The 20,157-nt window shown below is 38.8% G+C and overlaps 2 protein-coding genes across 4 annotated transcripts in view; one reads left to right on the top strand and one right to left on the bottom strand.

Moving 5' to 3' along the window:
- Window positions 1-11,750, top strand: part of b4galt2 (UDP-Gal:betaGlcNAc beta 1,4- galactosyltransferase, polypeptide 2) — a 178,110-nt gene extending 166,360 nt beyond the window's left edge. For all 3 annotated transcript variants that reach the window (XM_046051427.1, XM_046051426.1, XM_046051428.1), the window contains exons 8-9: window positions 145-249; window positions 10,065-11,750. In XM_046051427.1, coding sequence (XP_045907383.1) covers window positions 145-249; window positions 10,065-10,215 — 256 coding nt within the window. In that variant the 3' untranslated portion in view covers window positions 10,216-11,750. The remainder of the gene's footprint in view (window positions 1-144; window positions 250-10,064) is intronic.
- Window positions 11,751-15,506: 3,756 nt separating this feature from the next.
- Window positions 15,507-20,071, bottom strand: zgc:113531 (uncharacterized protein LOC541359 homolog). The gene is made up of 3 exons (XM_046051429.1): window positions 19,403-20,071; window positions 18,205-18,334; window positions 15,507-17,991 (listed from the first exon to the last, which is right to left on the bottom strand). Exons 1-3 carry the CDS (start codon window positions 19,736-19,738, stop codon window positions 17,801-17,803), a joined length of 657 nt encoding a protein of 218 aa, XP_045907385.1. The 5' UTR covers window positions 19,739-20,071; the 3' UTR covers window positions 15,507-17,800.
- Window positions 20,072-20,157: the final 86 nt, after the last annotated feature.

The following is a 20,157-nucleotide window of genomic DNA, read 5'->3' as shown; positions in this document are numbered from 1 at the left end:
CTCTCCTTGTCTTCAGTCTCTATTTGTTGTTTATTCTATTATTCTTCCTTTTCTTTCTTGTCTGTCTCTTTGTCTCTGCATTTGTGTGTGTGTGTGTGTTTCCTATTCTCTCTCCAATAGATAATGTATCTGTATGTGTTGCAGGATCACTCTGAATGGGATGAAGGTGTCCAGGCCAGACGTTCGCATCGGCCGCTACAGAATGATTAAACACGAGAGAGACAAACACAACGAGCCCAACCCACAGAGGTACTGCATCATTGTCCAAACTCCTTCTCCGGCTTTCCATTTGGATCGATCGAGCTGCTTTTGTGTCAGAGCTACACAGTTCAGATGTTTCTTTCCAACTTTTTCATCGCTCTTTGAAAGAATTATGATTATGTGGCGCTGCAAAGGGCACGCTATCAATAACATGCCCTTATAATGAGTGTTAGCTACAGGGCAATATACTTAAACAAGAGCAACACAGGCAATAGGTATTAGCAGTTTATCATGATTCCTCTGTCCTTTGTCGTCCACATTATCTGCTTTCATTCTGTCCACTTTAAGATACAAGATATTTTAACCTTTAAACATTGATGGTTAAATTAAAAGTCATGCCTTTTTTTTTTTTTTAGCAATTTCTTGTTTCACACTGTGCATATTCACATCTAAGAGCTGATTTATTTCACAGGTGAGATTTATATACTAGACGGGTATATAAGAGATAATTGGAATGTTTCATGGAATAATAACTCGCTGTGAAAGAGCCAATAAGTGTGATTTCTCCTTATTGTACTTGAGGGCAGTCTCTAGTAATACTGAGAGATGAAAGAACATTATTAACTTAACTTTGCCTACTTCTGATCCTGCTATTTCACTTCTTACTGCCTAAAAATCTTCCGTAACCTCTACTTTCTCTTTCCTTTTCACATCTAATATTGCAGCAGTGATGTAGAAGTGTATTCCGGGAGTCTGTGACATCACTGTTGAGTGTGATTACTGGTGTAACAAAACTCTGACCACACCACAACCATCAGTGATACTGGGTGTTGTCAGAGAGAGCAAAACATTGCTTTTCAGCCCTTTACATAGCTGAAAGTGTCGCTTAGTTCAGTGAAATTAGACATTTGTCAAATTAACTGACCAACAGTCTTAAATCTGATATAATTCTTTGGCTTTTTCCCTGTTTGCATCTCTCCTGTCACACTTTATTATAAACAGGACACATGAAAGAGACAGACATCGCATGTCTCTGAGACTATACATTATGTTGTTTTTTCATTTACATTTCAACTGCCAGGAATTGTAACATTTGGTGGAGAAATACTGGCTAATTTGAATGTTAAATCTTTGTTGAAATATATTGAGTCAGAAATACTGGAAGAATCTATAAACCTCCATAAATTACTGAGGACCTCAGCGTCCTCAATGGTAGCTACATCTTTGGATATTTGTCTAAAAAAAAACAAAAAAAACATCCACTCTCACTAGTGCTGCTGCTGCTATTTATTCAACCAAGACAAAGGGAAGAGGGACCATAAAGCCAGAAATAAAGCAATTAAACTGGTCTCACAGTAAGTCAGGTATTTTTTATGTTTGGGGAGTTACAGAGAGAAACATGTTTACTTTAACTGATGAAACATTTCACTCATGACAGCATATTAAAATTTTAATGCACGAAGCTGTTGGAATGCATGAAGACATGTTAAATAAATAACATATATGCATTTCAAAGGTGCTGTAGCAGTTTTCTTGTCTTCAGTTTCTGCTAATATTCAAGTTACATAAATACTGAAAGTACTGAATGTGTAGCCTTAGCTTGCTGTAATGGCACTAGATGTGGGCTTACAGATATGGATTGGGGCTTCAAATCACATCACATGACTGAGGAACATAAACATAAACATAATGCGCTGAAGAATCACAACTTGGCCTTACTGGTCACTGAAAGATTGGAAGATTTTAAAATGCCAAGAACAAAACAGTTTCACAAAACCAAAAATGGCTTTTCAGAGATACAACCCCGGGGCTTAAATTGCTCTTTTGGCTACACCCATTTAAATTGCTTTTCAGACAAATGTGTAAAAATGCTTCCTGTATAAATGTGTTATTTTATGGTTTGATGAATGAGACCCAATATGCAAAGATGAGCCCTTCTAGACACATTAATCACCAGGAGTATAGCACCTCACATTAAGCTGCTTAAACGTGGATTATCACTGTTTATTCTCCTCTAAGAGCCCTCGTTTTCATGCCTGGGTAGGCCAGGCAACGATGCCTCTCAACACAAAAATCAATAGCTGCTGTAGCTGGGGCAGAATGAAGATATAGTGAACTCTGTTCCCTCTTCTAACATTGCTTTAGTGTGATCTGATGTGACATTATTATATCATAGCATCGTGACAGGACTACGTCAGGGTTCACAGTCGAGGTCTCTTGTTGTGGCTCCTAAATTAATTTATAAGAAGATTAAAAATACAGGCAGCGAGAGTTACATGTGAAAGAGAAGTAACAGCCAAACACATTATGACATGACCGATTGGAATTTTGTATAGAGCTACTGAATATGTGTTGTATGAGCCTCTGATACATAATATGTAGTATGTTTTAAAAAGTATTACAAGTATGTAGTCTAGAAACCATTTTATTTTTTGTTCTTTCTTTTATTAAACATTATACGTGTAAAGATTTGGTTCAAATTGCCACTGGATCATTATTTTAAAAAAGAAATCCCAGCAACTCCATAAATTCACTATTTTTCAACTTTCAAACTCAACCAAATAATACTTATTGCTTTACATGAGTACAAAGTACAAAGATGGCGTAATGAATGGCTTAGTTGACACTTAAAACGCATTGGACCTCATGCAGGAACATTTTCATATTCTAATCTTTTTCTCACTTTTTTCGTACGGTGGGCTCCTACGAGTGTGCCACATCAGATGCTCCTAACTTCAGATGACTGTGTAAATGACATACATACACATGATTGAATGCCTTCTGTGTGTGACCGAGGCCACATTCATAAGAACTGTACCTTAGCATAGTTGGCGCCCCAATAAGACCATATAAGGCTACATGTCCTGTCACATATGTCATTCATCGTAAGTGTTTATTCATGACAGTGAAGAGTAAAAAGAAGTACTTTATGAGTTTGGAGATCAAAGTCCTGCTTTTGGACATCCGTAAAGGAAAGTCTATCATTGGCGTCAGCAGTGGAATTAAGGAAAAGGTGTGGTCTGTCTGCAGAGTTGCAGCTCCAACAGGTTTTACATTTGCAGAAGCACAGCACGTGGAAATCTAAACCGCGACAATAGCCATTCATCTGTCTCATATCAGCACGCTGTCACTCTCTTCCAAGAGCCTGACGCACTTCGAATTTAGTCGAACAGGTAATGTCAGCATAATTATTAAGTGTAATTTATATTGGATTTTCAAACTCAAAATTGCACATGACTCTTACAACAGGTCTGGACCACTCGTAAATTGTGTTCATACCTAAAAGAAAATTTAAAATATGAGAAAATTGGTGAAGTTCTCCTAAATCACTCACGCAAGCCACTTAAGAACAAATCTGTTCACAAGTGGTTCTTGCATGAGGCCCATTGTTCAGCCATGCATTTATGATTAAAAGAGTTTGATCCCAACATTTTATATATCTGATGCAAGAATTTAAAACTTTGTAATGGTTATAATGTGATGTAACACCTTCCCAGATTATTTTTGCTTCACTGTCAAGCAATGTGTATGTCTTCTTTAGTGATGCTAATTGTGATTTGTAAGGAGCTGCCAGCAACTTGTTTATCTGAAAAGATGATTTTTAGTTGCTTAGAAGCTTGAACAGAGAAAAGGGTGCTCACATCCTGGCGTCACATTCAAACTTTTTATTGACTCATTCAGATGTGATCACATATAGTCTGCTCTTCTCCATGCTAAAAGTTAAACGTAAATCCACCCCATTATACAGGCGTGGGAGGAAGGGAAATTGGAAGCGGAGGCTGTGACATCAACTGAAAAGAAATTACAGGGTTTTTTTTACCTGCAACAAGCTCCTGCTGAGTGTCACAGAGACTTAAAACCTGTCTGTGAAAAAAGGAATATGAAAAATATGGTTGGAACATAAATTTGTTGAGTCGCTTGAAGAGAAAAAACCTTGCTCATTTCCTGGTCTTGCATTTATAAAACTTTACTGACCTTTTATTGATTTGATAAGCGTCTTTATTCTGTCAAAATATACCTGTAGTGTGCCCTTCTCCGTGGCAACCACTACAAGTCTGGAAGCAAGGCAGATAGCCAAAAGTGGAGCCTATGACATCAACTGAAAGATTTTATTTTTTTGACCTGCCACAAGCTCCTGCTGAAACAAGTGAGATGTCAGACATCCATCCAGAAGTGGTTTAGCTTTAAAACTAGCAATCTATTCTGTAAAATGGCAGCAATAACTTAAATGTGACGATGTCTAAAACAACCAGGCCTGCGTAATATTTCATCCATCACTGTTTCATGTATGTGTGTGCCAGAGAGAGAGAGAGAGAGAGATTCAACGACCTCTCAGTAATTGCCTGCTGAAATGACACCAATAGAAATGGGAGCCAGCTAGATCAGTCTAGTCTAGTTGCCTTCATCAAAATCAATAAATCAATGAAAGAAAGTGTGTGTTTGTGCGTGTGTGCGTGTGTGTGCGCGTGTGCGTGTGTGTGCGTGTGCGTGTGTGTGCGTGTGTGTGTGTGTGCCTCTGCTTGAAACTCAGTTCCAGTTTTTCTCTGCTCTGCTCTCTCTCTCTGGTCCTTAGATCAGACTTCCTCAATAAGTGACACCAACAGGGATGGTATTTATTTGGGGCCAATACATTATTCATAACTTTAGCAAGGGGCGCAGAAGATAGTGGCTTATTAGCCGGCACACACTTCATTTTTTACAGCCCTTCTGGACACTCGTTATAATGTCTCAGAAATTTCGGCTTAAAGGATCTTTTGAAACGAAGTGGGATTTGGACTTTAATAACGCACGGTGGCTCGAATAATAAGGCGATTGTGAAAGGAGGAATGGCCACCTCATGGAAGTATTCAGGCAGTGTGGGTGGAGTGGAGAGGGTTTTGTTTTTCCCTTACGCTCTCATCTCATGGAGGAAGTTTTAAATTTCTTTCAGAGCAGTTTTGAGGGCTTATGAATTTCTCTGCAAGTGTTAAACCCTTGATCTGTGAAGTTATCTTGTATTTTGTATAATTGAAAAAGTCGTATGAAAGCAAAATGGGGAAAACAACTTCAACTTCCCTCTCCTCTCCTTCTGTCGCTTTCTGCAGGCGTTTTTGCCAGCTGAACTGTAGAGTCTGGATCTGTGGTTGCAAGCAACCTACTGCCTCAGTTTTCCTGCTCAACACCCGCTGCCACAGTTATTATTATTAGTCCTATTACTATTATTATTATCATTAATATCACCATTGCCAAGTGCTTGCCCATGGTGGGAACTGTTGGGTCTCTGTAAATAATATTACAAAGAGTACAGTCATGCTGATGTTTCGCTGGTGTAATGTTTACCACGTTCACCATCTTAGTTTAGCAAGTTATAGCTTCGTCAATTTGTCAAAAACCATAGTACTGAACAAATTAACATTTTGACCTAATGATGATGCTAGAGGAAAGGTCAGTGGATCTATTTTATATATTTACAGTTCGTCCTCAGAAGTGATTTCAATTAATCCTGAGGGAGGGACATGGATGTCCGTACCAAATTTAAACACAATCTATCCGATAATTCAACACATTGACAGAGAAAGGGTGCTCCTTTTTCTTCTTCTTTTGATCTTTCATTAGAATTCACAGATTTGAACAAGTTGGGTTTCCAATAAAAATGCCTTCAACCCCTTTCTTTTATCTGAGGAACTCCCTGTGACAAATTAGGCGGTCATGGAGCCATACATTTTTTCCGTGAAGACATGACCCCAAGTTGGACCTCAATTTAAATTGCTGTTTATGATTCATGTGACCGGCAAGATGCGAGGGACTGACAATAAATGTTTACAGTTCACATTTTTGTGAATGAAAGTCAACTTGAAACCATTCATTGTCAAAGTCACATTTACAGCAACATCCTACAACATCAGTTTGTCTTTTTGAAAAAAACCTTTAATAAAACTAGTTTTACTTCTCAGGCTGTACACACAGAGGTCTGTCACTCAATTACAGAGATAAACTAAGCTTCTGTTTCCGCACTTTGTCTTCAGGTGCAGGGTTGCCTTTCTGTTTAGATTTAGATTAATGATTGAGCCTTTTGGGAGAGTTTATCTGGAGTACCTGCATAATGTCCAGCATTTACCAAGGGAAGCATTGTCTCGACTTTTTGATGAATGTTTACTATCTCCTCTGCATTCACACACACACACACACACACACATATACATATTCAGTCACACATGCACAAAGTCTCGCGCAGGAGTCCATTCTCTCAGCCTTTTTGGAGATGCTGGTTAGGCATAGCAATGAGATATTGGCCCAGCGGAAGTAAGAAAGAGGCACATTCATCACCAGTCACGAGTATCAGTTTGCACACACACACATGCACATTTTGTCTAGAATAAGGCGCTTCATGCATTGCAAATGAATTAGTTGCTGAGTAACAGTGTTCAATATTCCATTCATATCATCCTGGGACAGTGCAGATACAGGGTGTGTTTGTATGTGTGTTTAGGATGAACACAACTTTTACACTCTTATGTAGAATCCCTTTAAGGAATAGTTTGACATTTTGGGAAATATTAGCTTTCTTGCCAAGAGTTAGATGAGAGGATTGATTATCGTTCTTAGGTCTGCACGGCACATATGTGTGGAATGGAAGCGGGGAAAGCGTTGACCTGACTCAGTCCACCGGTAACAAAATCCACCGACCAGCACCACTAACTTATTAACAAATTAAGACGTTATATCCGTACTAAAACAACAATTCACTGTTTTATAGTTTAGTTGCGGTTAGATGCTGGATTTTATCTTTCTTTTTCTATTACATAGCCCCCCTTAAAATGCAGGGAGACGCTCAACAGACTGCTACTGGATGACTTGCAAACCGAGGGTCTTGTGACAAGCTAGCACTACTGCTAGCGAGCTAATCTGCTAACAGCTAATACTGTTGGCTGTGCAAGCTGTTATAATGTTATCTAATAGACCTGAGGGTTTGACCATGTTGTGATATTTAGTGAGTTTTTATTTGAAAAAATAAATATTCTGATATATAATAGATATTCTGAACAGGGTTACTGGAAGTCTTTGAGTGAAATTCTGTGATAATGGAAGTGTAAGACATTGAAATGTTTTGACAGGATCCTTCAGTGTGTTTTTCAAAATCTGATTATCTGTAAGTTATATGTGCATGGTTATTCATAATGGATGTAAAATGTTTTGGAGGGAGATTAGCTTGCTACAACTCTGTTTCTCATGATTTAGTTTTTGTATGGGTGTTTTTTTATTAACACGCTTAACTGCGTTTTTCTTTTTTCTTTAGAAATCAGGACTAATGTTTTAAGAACAGTTGTGTTATGCACTTATTAACTGTTTACCTTCTTCTACAAGCAGACAAGCTAGCAATGCTACCAGAAACTAACATACTGACACGTTCTTCCACTTTGATGTTTTTGACGGATTAACATGATAATTTGTGAGCTTTAGAGGTGCTGGTGGGCTGATTTTCTACCTTTGGACGGTTGTTTCTAATCTTAGTGCTAAATTAAGCTAAAGGAGATATGAGAGTGGTATCTATCAAAGGTAAGAAAGCAAATTAGAGTGTTTCCCAAAATGTTGAACTGTTCCTTTGAGACATTTTTCTACAACAGGGTCAAGTAGGCCAACTCAAAATATATGCCACCAGAACAAAATAACCCCCAGTAGCTGGCATAAAGAGCCATTGTTGAAATCTTAAACCAGAAATGTTTTCCTGTGAGACCCTCAGTGGAATTAAAATAGAGCTTTACTTAGCCCAGTTAGGACTCAACCTGGAAATCAGGCTAATGAATATGTAAGGACTGTCTTTGTCTTGCCCTCTAATTCTCTGAAATAAAAATAAGATAAGTGAGACAAAATAGGTTTGAAATGATGCACATGTGTGCATGCATGTGATGTTCACTGTATATACTGTATATTGGGATTAGTTTATTGCTTTTAATCTCAGCTGTTTATCTTTCCTCCAGTTCTCATTCACTTAATTTCTAACATCAGTCTATCTTGTTCGCTCCATCTGTCACTCCCTATCTCTTTGCCCATGTAACCTCCATTTTTCTCCTCTGCAATCCAGCCTTCCTTTAAACCACTTGCTTTTCTCCTCTCCTTCCCGTCCTTTCCTTGCACTCTTAAACTAATTCCCCTTGCTTTTAGGTACAAGTGCCAATCCTTGGTAGACGTCAGAGAACATGTAAATCTATTTATATCTTATTGCATTATATTGTTCAAGCAAAAGATGCTTGACAACATTTTTTTCCAGCTTCCATTCATGCCAATAAAAGCTCCTTTTGATTTGATTTGAGAGAGACAGAAAAAGAAAGCGGGAAGAATGAGATTTTTACTAGTCAGTTCTGACAAAGCTCTGTAGACTCAGTGGTCCATGTTGGATTGAAGTGTCAACTACAGTTTTACGTCCAAGCATGTCACTAAGAAGACGTCTTTTGTTGGAGTCCATCACTGCTGTATTGTGAAAAGTGAATGTGCACAGCTGGACTTTTGCACACATCCGCCTTTTCTCTGTTCTCAGGAAAAAAGGCATTTTTAAGACAGGAAATGGTGTAAATATGTTGTTAGACACACACATACCCGTGGCCTCATTTCCATCCTGACTAGCTGCAAAAACTGATTCTACTACGAGGGTGACAGGAGAGTTTGTGTTATGAATTGATTTTAGGCCAAAGGTTGCACCACAAACTGGACTGAGGCGCAGCAGCAACACTGTGTAACTGTCTGACGCACTGTGTGAATTGTTTTAGGTCAGAGTTTGCACCACAAACTGATCTGAGGTGCAGCAGCAGCAGCACTGTGTAACTGTCTGACGCACTGTGTGAATTGTTTTAGCATCTTTAATGCTAAAACCAGAGCAGATCCTGATGTAACTGCTGAATCACAGCCAATGGGGAAGGAGATTCCAGGATAATTCAAACAAATCCGAGGCGGATGTGATGGATAAAACTGTCCACTGAGTCACAGTGCGATGCAATAGCACCACCTGTTGGTCAAGATCCACATTGTAAAGGAAACTTGATGTGAACTTGATGTTAAAGATGCTAAACAGAACCGTTTCTTCTCTCTGTTTTCAGGTTATTGAACAATTGTACAATTACCTAGAGGGGGCCTAGTAGAAAGACTAATCAATACAGACATCAGGCTCTTTAGATCCTATGGGTTTAAATGTGGATTTTGATGTTAGCATTCATGCTGTAAATTGAGTTTTGGGTGTGTTTGAAGGTTGTAGGTATACAGGACTTTATAATGACTTTCCCCATTATTGTTTTTCTCCCATACTCCTTCCAATATTGTATTTGCATTTTTTGATTTCCTGATTGCTTTCTGCATTGATTTATTCTCAAGTTTTTTGAAGAGTTGTGTTTGATTCGTATGTATTTGGACCTCGGGATGTACTGATTGTGAAATCCATTTCCCTTGTGTACCTACACAACAAAGCAGGTGTGCTCTATTTCAGTGGTTCCCGACCTTGAGATCTGGACTCCCGTAAGGGGTTGCTAATACATTTGAAGGGCCCTTAGATGATTAACAAAAGAGGACACAACTTGCTGTGTCCAAGCAATCAAACACACTGAGTTACCCACATATTCTCACACAAACATGCACACTTATTTCCTGTATCTATATATTTCGAGTTTTATTATAACACAATTCTTTGTTTTTATTTCACACTTGCTTTTGCAATGTAAGCAAAAGCATTGTTCCCCATGCTAATAAAGCCCAATTAAATGTCATGAAAAAATGTTACTTTGAATTTTTGGCAGTAGGTATTGTTTTTAATCCAGTTTTCTTCATTTTCTCACAGTTTCTCTTTACTTCTCTTCCATCACCTCCCTCCCCATCTCTCTCTTTCTTTCGCCCTCCAGATTTAATAAAATACAGAACACCAAGAACACGATGAAGAGGGACGGCATCAGCTCTCTGACCTACAGAGTGGTTCAGGTCAAGAGGTACCCCCTGTATACAAATATCTCTGTGGAGATTGGCAAACCACCGCCCCGGCCTTTTAAGGGCTAGAGAGGAAGATGAGGGGGTTGACGCACATTGACTGGAGGGAAAAACACAAGAAGACGGGAGCTTTTAAGAAGGAAAATAAAGAGAACATTTCCAAGAAAAAGTCACAAGCACATCATGGTCTTTTTCTCCTTCTTTACCTCTCTCTCTGTTTTTTAATTTTTTTATTTCAGCTTGCCATTCTGTTACCAGAACTCTGGGTTTTTCCCCCTTCAGCTTTTTCAAGCAGCCAATGGCTTAACATCTCCTACCTTTTACCATTCAGTGACTTCAGAATTAAAGCGTGTGGACCAAAGCAGGATTATCAGTTGCTGACCAAAGGTTGGCATCAAACATGGAAGCTGAAACTTGGAGTCTCTCCATTAATAATCTTTTGTAAACTGGAGAGGGCATCTAATGGCATATCGACGGAGGATATTAACAGGAACTTTTGTTGGGAGGTTAGAGATGAAACAATGACATCATTTGAGACTTTGGAAAGCTGTCCTGGCCTTGACTGAAATGCTGGACAGCATCGAGTGGGATTTCTTGGACTATTTGAACAAGTTCATATAACATAACATTAACAAGTCTGATGACATGCAATGATGGTCTATGGAATTGTATCTGATGGACTGCATATCAAAGAAATCGGCCAACTCTTGCTTATTTTGAGAAATGTTGCTAAGAGACAATTTAATATTGACATTTTTGTCAGGGAGTCATTTGTTTGGATCTAATTACTCAATCAAATACTCCGGTATAAATTAATGAATGTGTATTGTGCCTGCATCTACCGCAGAAGATTCAAAAACAGTGCTGGGACACGCTGATAAAACATGTTCGTCAACAGCAACAAACTCCTGAGAACTCTGTTTTTGTTCTCTTTTTATAAATATAAACTAAAACGTTGGAAACAGAAACTGTCGTTGTGGAGTTACGGAGAAGTTTTACCAACAAAAGTAAACATATTGGAGATATGAAAGGATTTCTCCTGTGCTGAATGCAGTGTGATGGAACTATCTTGGGAATGCATTTGAAATCAAATCAAGGAACTGAAGACAACAATGCAGATATATACTGACAGCTCAGTCATGATTGTAACCCCATGTGGCACATATTGGAGATTAGGTTTCTGGAAACCTTGTTTTTTTTCACTCCACTTGAAGAAAGATAGAGATTTATTTTGGTGATCTCAGCTTTGAAGGTGCATTTTTGTCTCTATAAGATGCAAATGGCTTGAGGTACACTAATATTCCTTAAGGGACAAACGTGATGAAGTACAAATATGCATTTTAGATTAGAAAATTGGACATTTACCATATTTTCTGAACATATATGGGGTTAAAAATCAGAAATGAGCTGTCAGGATCGAGTCATGATTTACAGGAAAAAGCCTTGTGGATACAAAAGCTCACTCTTGTAACTTTACACTGGCTCCACAGACAAGGCTAGGTGAAAAGTAATGAATTTTAGAGGTCATTCTTTAGCCTACAGCATAACCTGGGAGTGAGAAGTTTTTTAAATCACAATTCATTAAACCTCTGTTGAAACTGTTACTATGCCATTTCTCTATCTGCTTTCTTTCAATCTTTGAGAAAAAGACTATATCATATCCAGAAAGAGGAAATTATAAGATAGTGATAGTTCTGTTGGTGGAAATTGTGAATTTTAAGGCTGTAATGAGAAGTTATCATTTAAGCAGTGTGACTGACATCTCTATTGCTGCTTCAGATTTTATCATAATCAGCTGTCAGTCCTGTATTGGAATCTGTTTAACACACTTTCATAAATGTAGGGAATTAAACAGTCCGAGTTACTTTTTTGTTTTAATTTTAAAAAGTTTTTTTTGTCTCATATGAGTTACATAACTTTCCCCGTGTGAAAAAGGAATGAGCTAATTTCTGATTTCCTACATCAGTGTATTGGAGCTCTTTTATGCTTTGATCACTTTTCTGCCTTTGTTTTATTTTTCCTCTACCGTTGACACAATTATTGTTGACGCCTAAACACCAAACCGATGCCTTCAGAAGTTATCTACACTAAGGGGCAGGAAAGGCTATTTTTAATTTGAAGGTCATTTTTGTTTGTGAAATTGTTGTGTATTTTAAAGATGGGTAATACAGAAATTAACACATTTGTTTCAGTTTGAAAAAAATCCTGGTTTTGGTGAAAATTGTGTATTTTTGGCCTCCTCTTTGATCAGCCTCGAGGCAAAAATGTTCCCATCTGTTTGGCTCTTCGTTATCTTCGCCTCAAGCCTGTTGGAAGGTATGATTGCTCCTCTCTGCAACACACACTCCCTGCCACACACACACACACACACACACACACATTCACACTGTCTTCCCTTTTTTCTTTGCATTATCTCCCCTTTCATTGCCTTTTCTTTCTTACTCTGCCAGTCCAGGCTGTGTGTGTCAATGGCACTCTGTTGTGCTTTGTGGTAGGCCCACTTCAGGCACAGCTGTGTCTCACTAGAGTGCTTCTTCTTTCAATAGATATCGACAGAGCCTCTCTTTGTGTCTCTGAATCTGTGCCACTTACTGTATCTTATTTTTCTTTTTATTCTCTCTCTTTCAGTACACATACCCCATTTGTGATTCCTTCTGTCTCCCGCCGTTTTTCTCATTCTGTCCCCCACTTTATCTGACTCTCCTTTTCTTTTTCACCCTCCCTCTTTTCTTTTCGATAGAGTGCAGGACTCTCCTGGTGAGTTTCGGTGTCCTCAGTGGGCATACTACACATGGAGAGGCCAACACAATCTCTTCTCTGTACTGTTTACGGCTTACCCTGTGCAATATTACCGATTTGTTCACATCTACCCCGTATCCTGCTTTAAAGTAATTGTTTTCAAGTGGGATATGAGGCGCTAACAATCTTTTAAGGGTTGGTTTCAGTTCAGTTTGTAATGCAATCATGCTTTTTTCCCATAAAGATTTATTTTGCCTCTGATTCACCTGTTGATTTAAAATCCTTATGATCAGTACATAACAGACAAAATGACAGCTATTGCTTTTATTTTCTCCATTCTTACAGTATTAAAGAAGTGTGTTAGTGTTTTACTTCCATAAAGTTGGGTAACTTTTGAGAGACAGATTTCAAAAACGGATTGGACAAAATTGATGCAGCAGTGGTTGAGATATCCTGACATTTATTCCCTAGTAAGGGTCAATATACCAAAACACAGGATCCCATAATGCACCTGGATAGCATTTTTCAGCGTTGTGAATTGGGAGGAGCTATAGAGAGCCTAAGTCACTCGCTTCCGCTTCCGGCCCATGGGGCCTTATTTCGGGAAAAATATGTACAGTAGTCAATGGCGAGAGAAAATTTATTTTTTAATCCTGTTTGAACTGTGCCCTGAATATGTTGTTTGTCAGTTTAAAAGATATTTTTTTCCGTCAATAAGTTGACATTTGTTTTAATAAAGTAAAGTTACATTTAGTTTTGTGTGGAAAGTGTTCAATAAACCACATCTCTCGTCTCGCGCAATCGTCACCAACATGATAGCGCAGTAATACTAGCTAACGTTCATTGCTTGGTTGCTACTAGCTAGTGTTCCACACAAAAATGTATCTCACCTGATGTGTTTAATCCAACGACTCAAGGTCCTTTTATCACATCATCTACACATGTCAGTTCTTTGAGGTTAGCTTCAGTGACATTAGCTTCAGTCCTTGAGAGAAAACGTTACGACGTCACATACGCGTCTCTTGGGTTTGTGGTCTTTGTATTTATGTATTTTCACAGTCTTATACTTGCAACCTTCTTGACTTTTAAATGTATATTTTAAATTGGCCATCATCATATGTGTAATGCAGGGCACAATTCAAACAGGATCAAAAAATTAGTTGTTTCTATTGACTATCGTACATATTTTTTCCGAATGGTGGTCCACCTTAAGGGGAGGGACTTCTCTGTTTTGGGCGCCCCTGGTATACATAGACAGTGTGATGCCAGGTTCAGACTACACAATGTCAGCCCAATAATAGATTGGCGACAAATCTCCGAGTTAAATCAGCAGTACAAAACATTAAGAACTTTAGAAGATAAATGATTCTTTCCTAAATAGTCAAAGCCTGTGTATATAAAAATGTGACATTAACTATGACTCCCAAGGTGCATTTCAGCAGGAACATTCAATCACAGAGCTTACAATTCTGTTCCATGCACCACTAACAGGCAGAAGCTACAGATTACCCTGTTGATAAAACTGAATGTATAATCTGCATCTTAAATAAATTCACTTTGGATTCCTCGGTCCATATTATGGACAGATTTGTCAACTATGGCGCTGTGTTTTGTTCTCAAAATCGACCAGAGAGAATGTTTTCTAGAATCGGGGGCTCCTCCTACTTCACATCTGTAGTAGACTCTCCCTTCGTCATAAATGCCCACTTTCATTCCACACAATTCCAGTTTATTAAGCAGACTTTCTGTTTCTTGAGGTCTCAAGCCCATTTGAAACCCTGATGACATTATCAAGGCAAGGTAACATGGGATTTAGATGTGAAGATCAGCAAAAGAAACTTCAGCAAAAATAGTTATTTGAAACCTTTCCTTTACTTGAGAATAAGGAGAACCATGAGGAGTGCTTGATGTTTCTTATTGGACGTTTGACTTTTGAAGCTGTTCCAGTTGTCAAGCACACCTCAGGTGGTTAAGTATTCCAAAATGGTTTTTCAAATAAATTTTTTTGCTTGAGAGCAGACAGGACTTCCAAGCCTGCTGGCATTTTTAAACATTTACTGTATCTCTAGCTATGGTTTTTTTGTACATTGAATGTTGAAAATGTTATATCTTATATAGAATGCATTATGTCATATCAAACCTACTTTTTCTATACAATCAATAAATCTGATGGATAAAGATTGTATGGCAGTGTGTCAGTTGCTTACTGTGTCTTATTAAGTCTTTTGGAAATTTCATAAGAAATACATTTTCACCTGCAGACAGAGGTAATCCCAGAGTTTTTTAATGTAATATCTGCAGTTAATACTTGTTTCTATGTGGCCCTGGTGAGTTAGCGGACTAAAATGCTAAACCACCTTGTGGATTACATCTGGCTTTACTTCTGCAGTCTTACATTTTCTCTTATAGTATAAACATATATTTAACACTACCAACTAAAGCTACCTCTACTTTAAACTTATTATTCTTTTATTGTCTTGTTGGGGGTTACTGGTCCCAGACTGTCAGAAGAAAAGCTCTGCAGGGAAATCAGGACAGCATCCTCTCAGAGGGCAGCCAAACTGTTTACAAAACAGCAAAATGTTCATATAAAATCAAAAAAAGCAAGAGGAAACACAATATGAGAGATTTTTGAAAATGTGTTTTAATTTGAGATATTTTACAAGATGTTCCATAAAGCCGGTGTTTTTTACCAGCTTGATACACAGCATGTTTTTTTAGATGTGACTCATAACAGTTCCCTTTTATTTTAGCCAGTACTTAAAGAAATAGTTTGACATTTTGTTTTTGTTTTACGCTGAGTGTTACATGAGACAATTGACAGCACTCTCATGTCTGTATAGTAAATGTAATGCTAACTTAGCTTAGCATAAAGATTGGAAATGGGGGAACAGCCAGCCTCTATCCATAGGTAATAAAAGTCAGCACATACCAATCTCACTTCACCTTACATCTTGTTTGTTTAATCCCTATATAAACCAACATGTACAGGATTTTGTACAAATTAAACAAACAAGATATAAAGAGTTTATTATTGACCTTCAAAGATGGATTTAGTTATCTTTGGACAGATAGACTGCTGGCTCTTGCTTCATATTTACCAAACAGACTTGAGAAGGGTATTAATCTTCTCATCTAACTCTTGGCAAGAAAGCTTTTAAGCGTATTTTCAGCAAAAGTCAAACTATTACTTAATCTTTGTGTCTTTCGATTATTCAAGAATTTGGTCTCACTCTTACACCGTTTAATTTGAATACTGCTCCCCTCAAGAAAATGTTGTAACTACAGTGAGAGCGTAGTCATTCATAAAGTCTGTGATAAAAATAAAATTCAGGTGTAACCCTTTAACCTTAATCCCAGCCCTTGCATAAAGAAGCTTTTCTGGGAGAATTATGTACTTCATGCAGCAGCAGCTTGGGAGTCGTGCAGTAAAGTAAATGTCATTAAAGGCTCCAGAACTACACATAAACATATAAAAAGACAAAATTACTTTTGGTTTTCATTCAAAGGTCCCTCTTGATTAAAGTAGTAGCGAATGACAGTAGGAAGATCTGCTGCATATATACCTATATAAAATGACAATACACTGTCTCGATCTCATCATGCACTGAAGCTTACTCTGAAGAAGGTACATGAAGGTAAACAGTGGAAACAGTTGCCTCTATCAAATGCTACATGTTCTGTCTTGTGAACAATTAATAAAGCAGTAAATTACACATCGTTTGTCCTGCTCTACAGTGTACACGCACAAATGTCGTTCCATTAAATGAAACCTTGTTTTCAAATATCGCCCGGTCTGCTCCTACTGTACAGTCATATATTAGTATAGTCTCATACGTTTATATTTCAATTAGCAGGGAAATTGAACTGCAGAATTTATAGAACAGTTACAAATTGTTAATTGCTTTGCTAAGCCATTTCCTAGTCTAAATTGCATCACAGCTATGCATACATTTGGGTGATGCATCAACCCGTGACAGGTCAATTACAATTTCTCATCATCCAATAATCTCATTGGCTTTTTTATGTTGCTAGTTGTTTCCCAAAGCAGCTGTCTGGAAATTAAAAATACCTCCTGGGTAGCTTCTATAAAAGCTTACCAGTCTCTCTCTCTCTCTCTCTCTCTCTCTCTCTCTCTCTCACACAACATAATCTAGTCAACACAAAAAAGGCAGATAAAAGGGTAAATATCTGGAGTGCGCTCACCTTTCAAGAGGCAAGTTTGTTATTTCTAGTTTTTCACATTAGGGTTGAGGGGATTTAAGGCCCTGTGAATCAAACATCTTATTTTTACATCTATGCAGTCCATTTTATCAAAAAGAGAGTTTTAATCCAGTTTTCCTTCATATTTTCATTTGTTTTCAAGGAGTACAATTTTCCTTCTCTGGCGGAATGAAGTCTTCTGTTCTGTCTGAATTTGTTCTTCTTAACATATGGCTGAATTAACCTCCTATTGATCCGGCACCATCCACCCTCTATGCATTATGTAGGTACCGACCAGTACTGCCATGTTGGTGTAATAATACCTGCCCACAAGGTGTCTATATCTCAGTTAATTTGTGGTAATTTGATTAAACACAACTATATAGGAATATGCACCATAGAAGCACAATATAACTAAAATAATAAAAGGTCTTACAACTACATATTGACTCAGAGCTTGTGATAATGGGCCAGGCTTGTGCACCAAAGTGACAAATTCAGTGGGTCTCATCAGTATTGCAGAAATCTTGGATGAAAATCCCTTGTGGAATGGCAGCTTATCTGTTCTGGTGGTTTTTGAAATTTGAATTTTTTTTTACTTTTGGTTCTTGTACAGTTCTGCTTTATGTCTGGCTATTATACTGCTGACTTTTTTTCACTGCACAGGATGATTCAGTGTGTTCTTAGAGATGGAAGGTGTATAGATAATTGGTCAGTTTTTCTGGGTGGATGGTTGTTCAGGAGTACAGTTTCTAAGGCGGGAACAGGTGGCAAGACGGTTTCCCTCCCAGTAGCCAGCATCCTGGCCATCGTGACAGCGACACTTGGTGCAGGAGTCGACCCAGATGGGCTCTCCTGCAGGAATCACCTGGCTGCGTGACGCGTCAGCGTAGCAGTTAGGACCTGGATGGAGATGATCGACAGAGCTAAGTGTAACTGCAGCTGAGCAGATACTACAAACACGAAAGCACATAAAGTCAAGGTGACAACATCCCTAACTGCATCTAATGATCAAATGTATTATAACTATGTTTGACAGCAGTGCTCATACAATAGAGAAGATCAGTCTCCTGTTGGCCCTTTGTGTTTAACTTTTTAGTGCTATTTTCAACTCACCCTCCTTGCATTCAGGACAGCATTTCCCAGGCTGGTAGACAGGGTTGACGCATGGTGGAGGGGCACAATCTGCAACTAGACAGCGGGCGATGCCATCACTGTCACAAGTGCACTGCTCACATTCTGATGGCTGGGAAACAGCACACACATGTACACACGAAGGTGTGAGACTCAACGTGGATCAGATTTCTAACCAGCACCTCTCACCAAGACCTCCTCATGTCATCTCAAAAGGGGGCGCCATTTACCTCCAATTCCCTGCTGTATACTCAAGTTACATATCTACATACCATACTGTAATTCATTGGTTCAGCGTTGTGGAAGATTTACATTCCAGGTCTACTGCACATTATCTAAAGCTCACCTTTCTGGAGAAAAACCATGATGCTAAGTCCTCTGTGTATGAAGTATTGAACATGGTTATAGTGTCCATGGCGTTCTTCTTAATAGTTTGTGGCATTCCTTAAACATTTCTGTTGGACATGCAAATACAGTCTATACAAATGTACTGTAGATTAGAGCTTTGCAGTGACATTTAAACATAAAACATTATGATTGGCATTAAAGCCTTCACAAATGCAGCAGTTTTGACATAGTGCAGAGAGACAATTTTGGACTTAATTTGTAGGACCTTTTTATTAAGAATTATTATTCTATTTCTGTACTCTACCCTTAAAAAACAAAATAAGCTCACCTTTGATGAAAGTTGTGAGCCAACACAAATGATAGAGAAGCTAAACTATATTCTATATCAGGAGTTTTTGGTTTGTGACCCCTTAAAATGAAACAATGGGTTAGGGCCTACTTTTGACCCCCTAATCTCAGGTTATGGCTTTAGTGTGGCCATAAGCTGTGAACAGTTCAAGAAAGAGATACTCCAGGTGGTAAAATCTATCCAGTATTTCCCATGTAAATGGAAAAAGTGTGTAGAAATGTCAGAAACAAACTGATGGACTCCCCTTTGTCTTGGGGCCTGACCACCATTCTAGCAACCACTGCTATACTGTGATATATAGTAGGCCTATACTGCGGTGTCTATATTCTGATTCCAAATCAGAAAAGGAAAATAGCCTAAGAATCTCAAAACACATGAGGCCCCTTAATAACAAGATATAGGGCAATTCAGTCTCCATCCATACAAGCCTGTTCATCCCCACCATCTTTGCAAGTTACCATGTGTCATCGCTATCAGGCCTACCTGGAAGTTCTGCCCCAGTTCGTACACCACTCCGCGGTACTCACACCCGATCTTCTCGCATCTGGGGCAGCAGTCGGTGGGGTAGTGGCTGACATGGATGCACGCAGCCGGGAGAGAGGTGCACTCAGTGCGGGAGCATGCGGAGCCCTCGGCGGTGCATTCGCACTGTGTGCAGTGATCAGAGTCCAGAAAATACCATTCCCCCACGAAGTAAATGCTGCCGTTTGCCTCGCAGGTGCTTTCCTGCTGCCCGGCGACTGAGAAGCCAAAACCGGCCTGTGCGCAAAGCAGCAGTGCCAAAACGGCCGTGCGTATTCTGCACTTTCCGAAAACCATGATGATTTGACTTGATTCACCTTGTCCAAAACAAAAAAGTTAACAAGCAAGTCAGTAAATTGAAATAGTCCAATTGGGATTTGGTAGACAGGTTATCCACGTTTACAAAAATGTTTAGTATGTTACATTGTAAGTGAACGCAAAACTCCTTGGCGTTACTCGGTCCTCCTTCCACAGCGGGGGCTGCGTGTAGGCTACTCCAGCAAAAAGCAAAAGGGGGTGGAGGTTGGGGGCATAAAGAGGGAAAGTTATATTTACTGCCTCACACGTCATGTAGTCTCTGCTGAAGTCTGTAGTCTACCTCCCCCAATTTAACATATTTGCATTAGTCCAGATTTGAGCACAGGTGGTCTCATTGTTGGTACTTAAGTCTACATTTTAAGCATTTTAGCCTAATTGGTTCCATTGCGTTACATATT

Source organism: Micropterus dolomieu, linkage group LG06 (genome assembly GCF_021292245.1).
Source record: "Micropterus dolomieu isolate WLL.071019.BEF.003 ecotype Adirondacks linkage group LG06, ASM2129224v1, whole genome shotgun sequence".
Taxonomy (NCBI): Eukaryota; Metazoa; Chordata; class Actinopteri; order Centrarchiformes; family Centrarchidae; genus Micropterus; species Micropterus dolomieu.
Note: the sequence above shows the minus strand (reverse complement) of the source record. Positions and strands in the feature narration are given on the sequence as shown.

Bases quoted from the DNA above. Each gene is read 5' to 3' on its own strand.
- zgc:113531 (XM_046051429.1), bottom strand. From the start codon at position 19,738: ATGGTTTTCGGAAAGTGCAGAATACGCACGGCCGTTTTGGCACTGCTG. The intron at 18,335-19,402 runs GTAGGCCTGATA...GCTGTTTCCCAG, and splicing joins AACTGGGGCAGAACTTCCAG to CCATCAGAATGTGAGCAGTG. The intron at 17,992-18,204 runs GTGAGTTGAAAA...ATCTCCATCCAG, and splicing joins CTGTCCTGAATGCAAGGAGG to GTCCTAACTGCTACGCTGAC.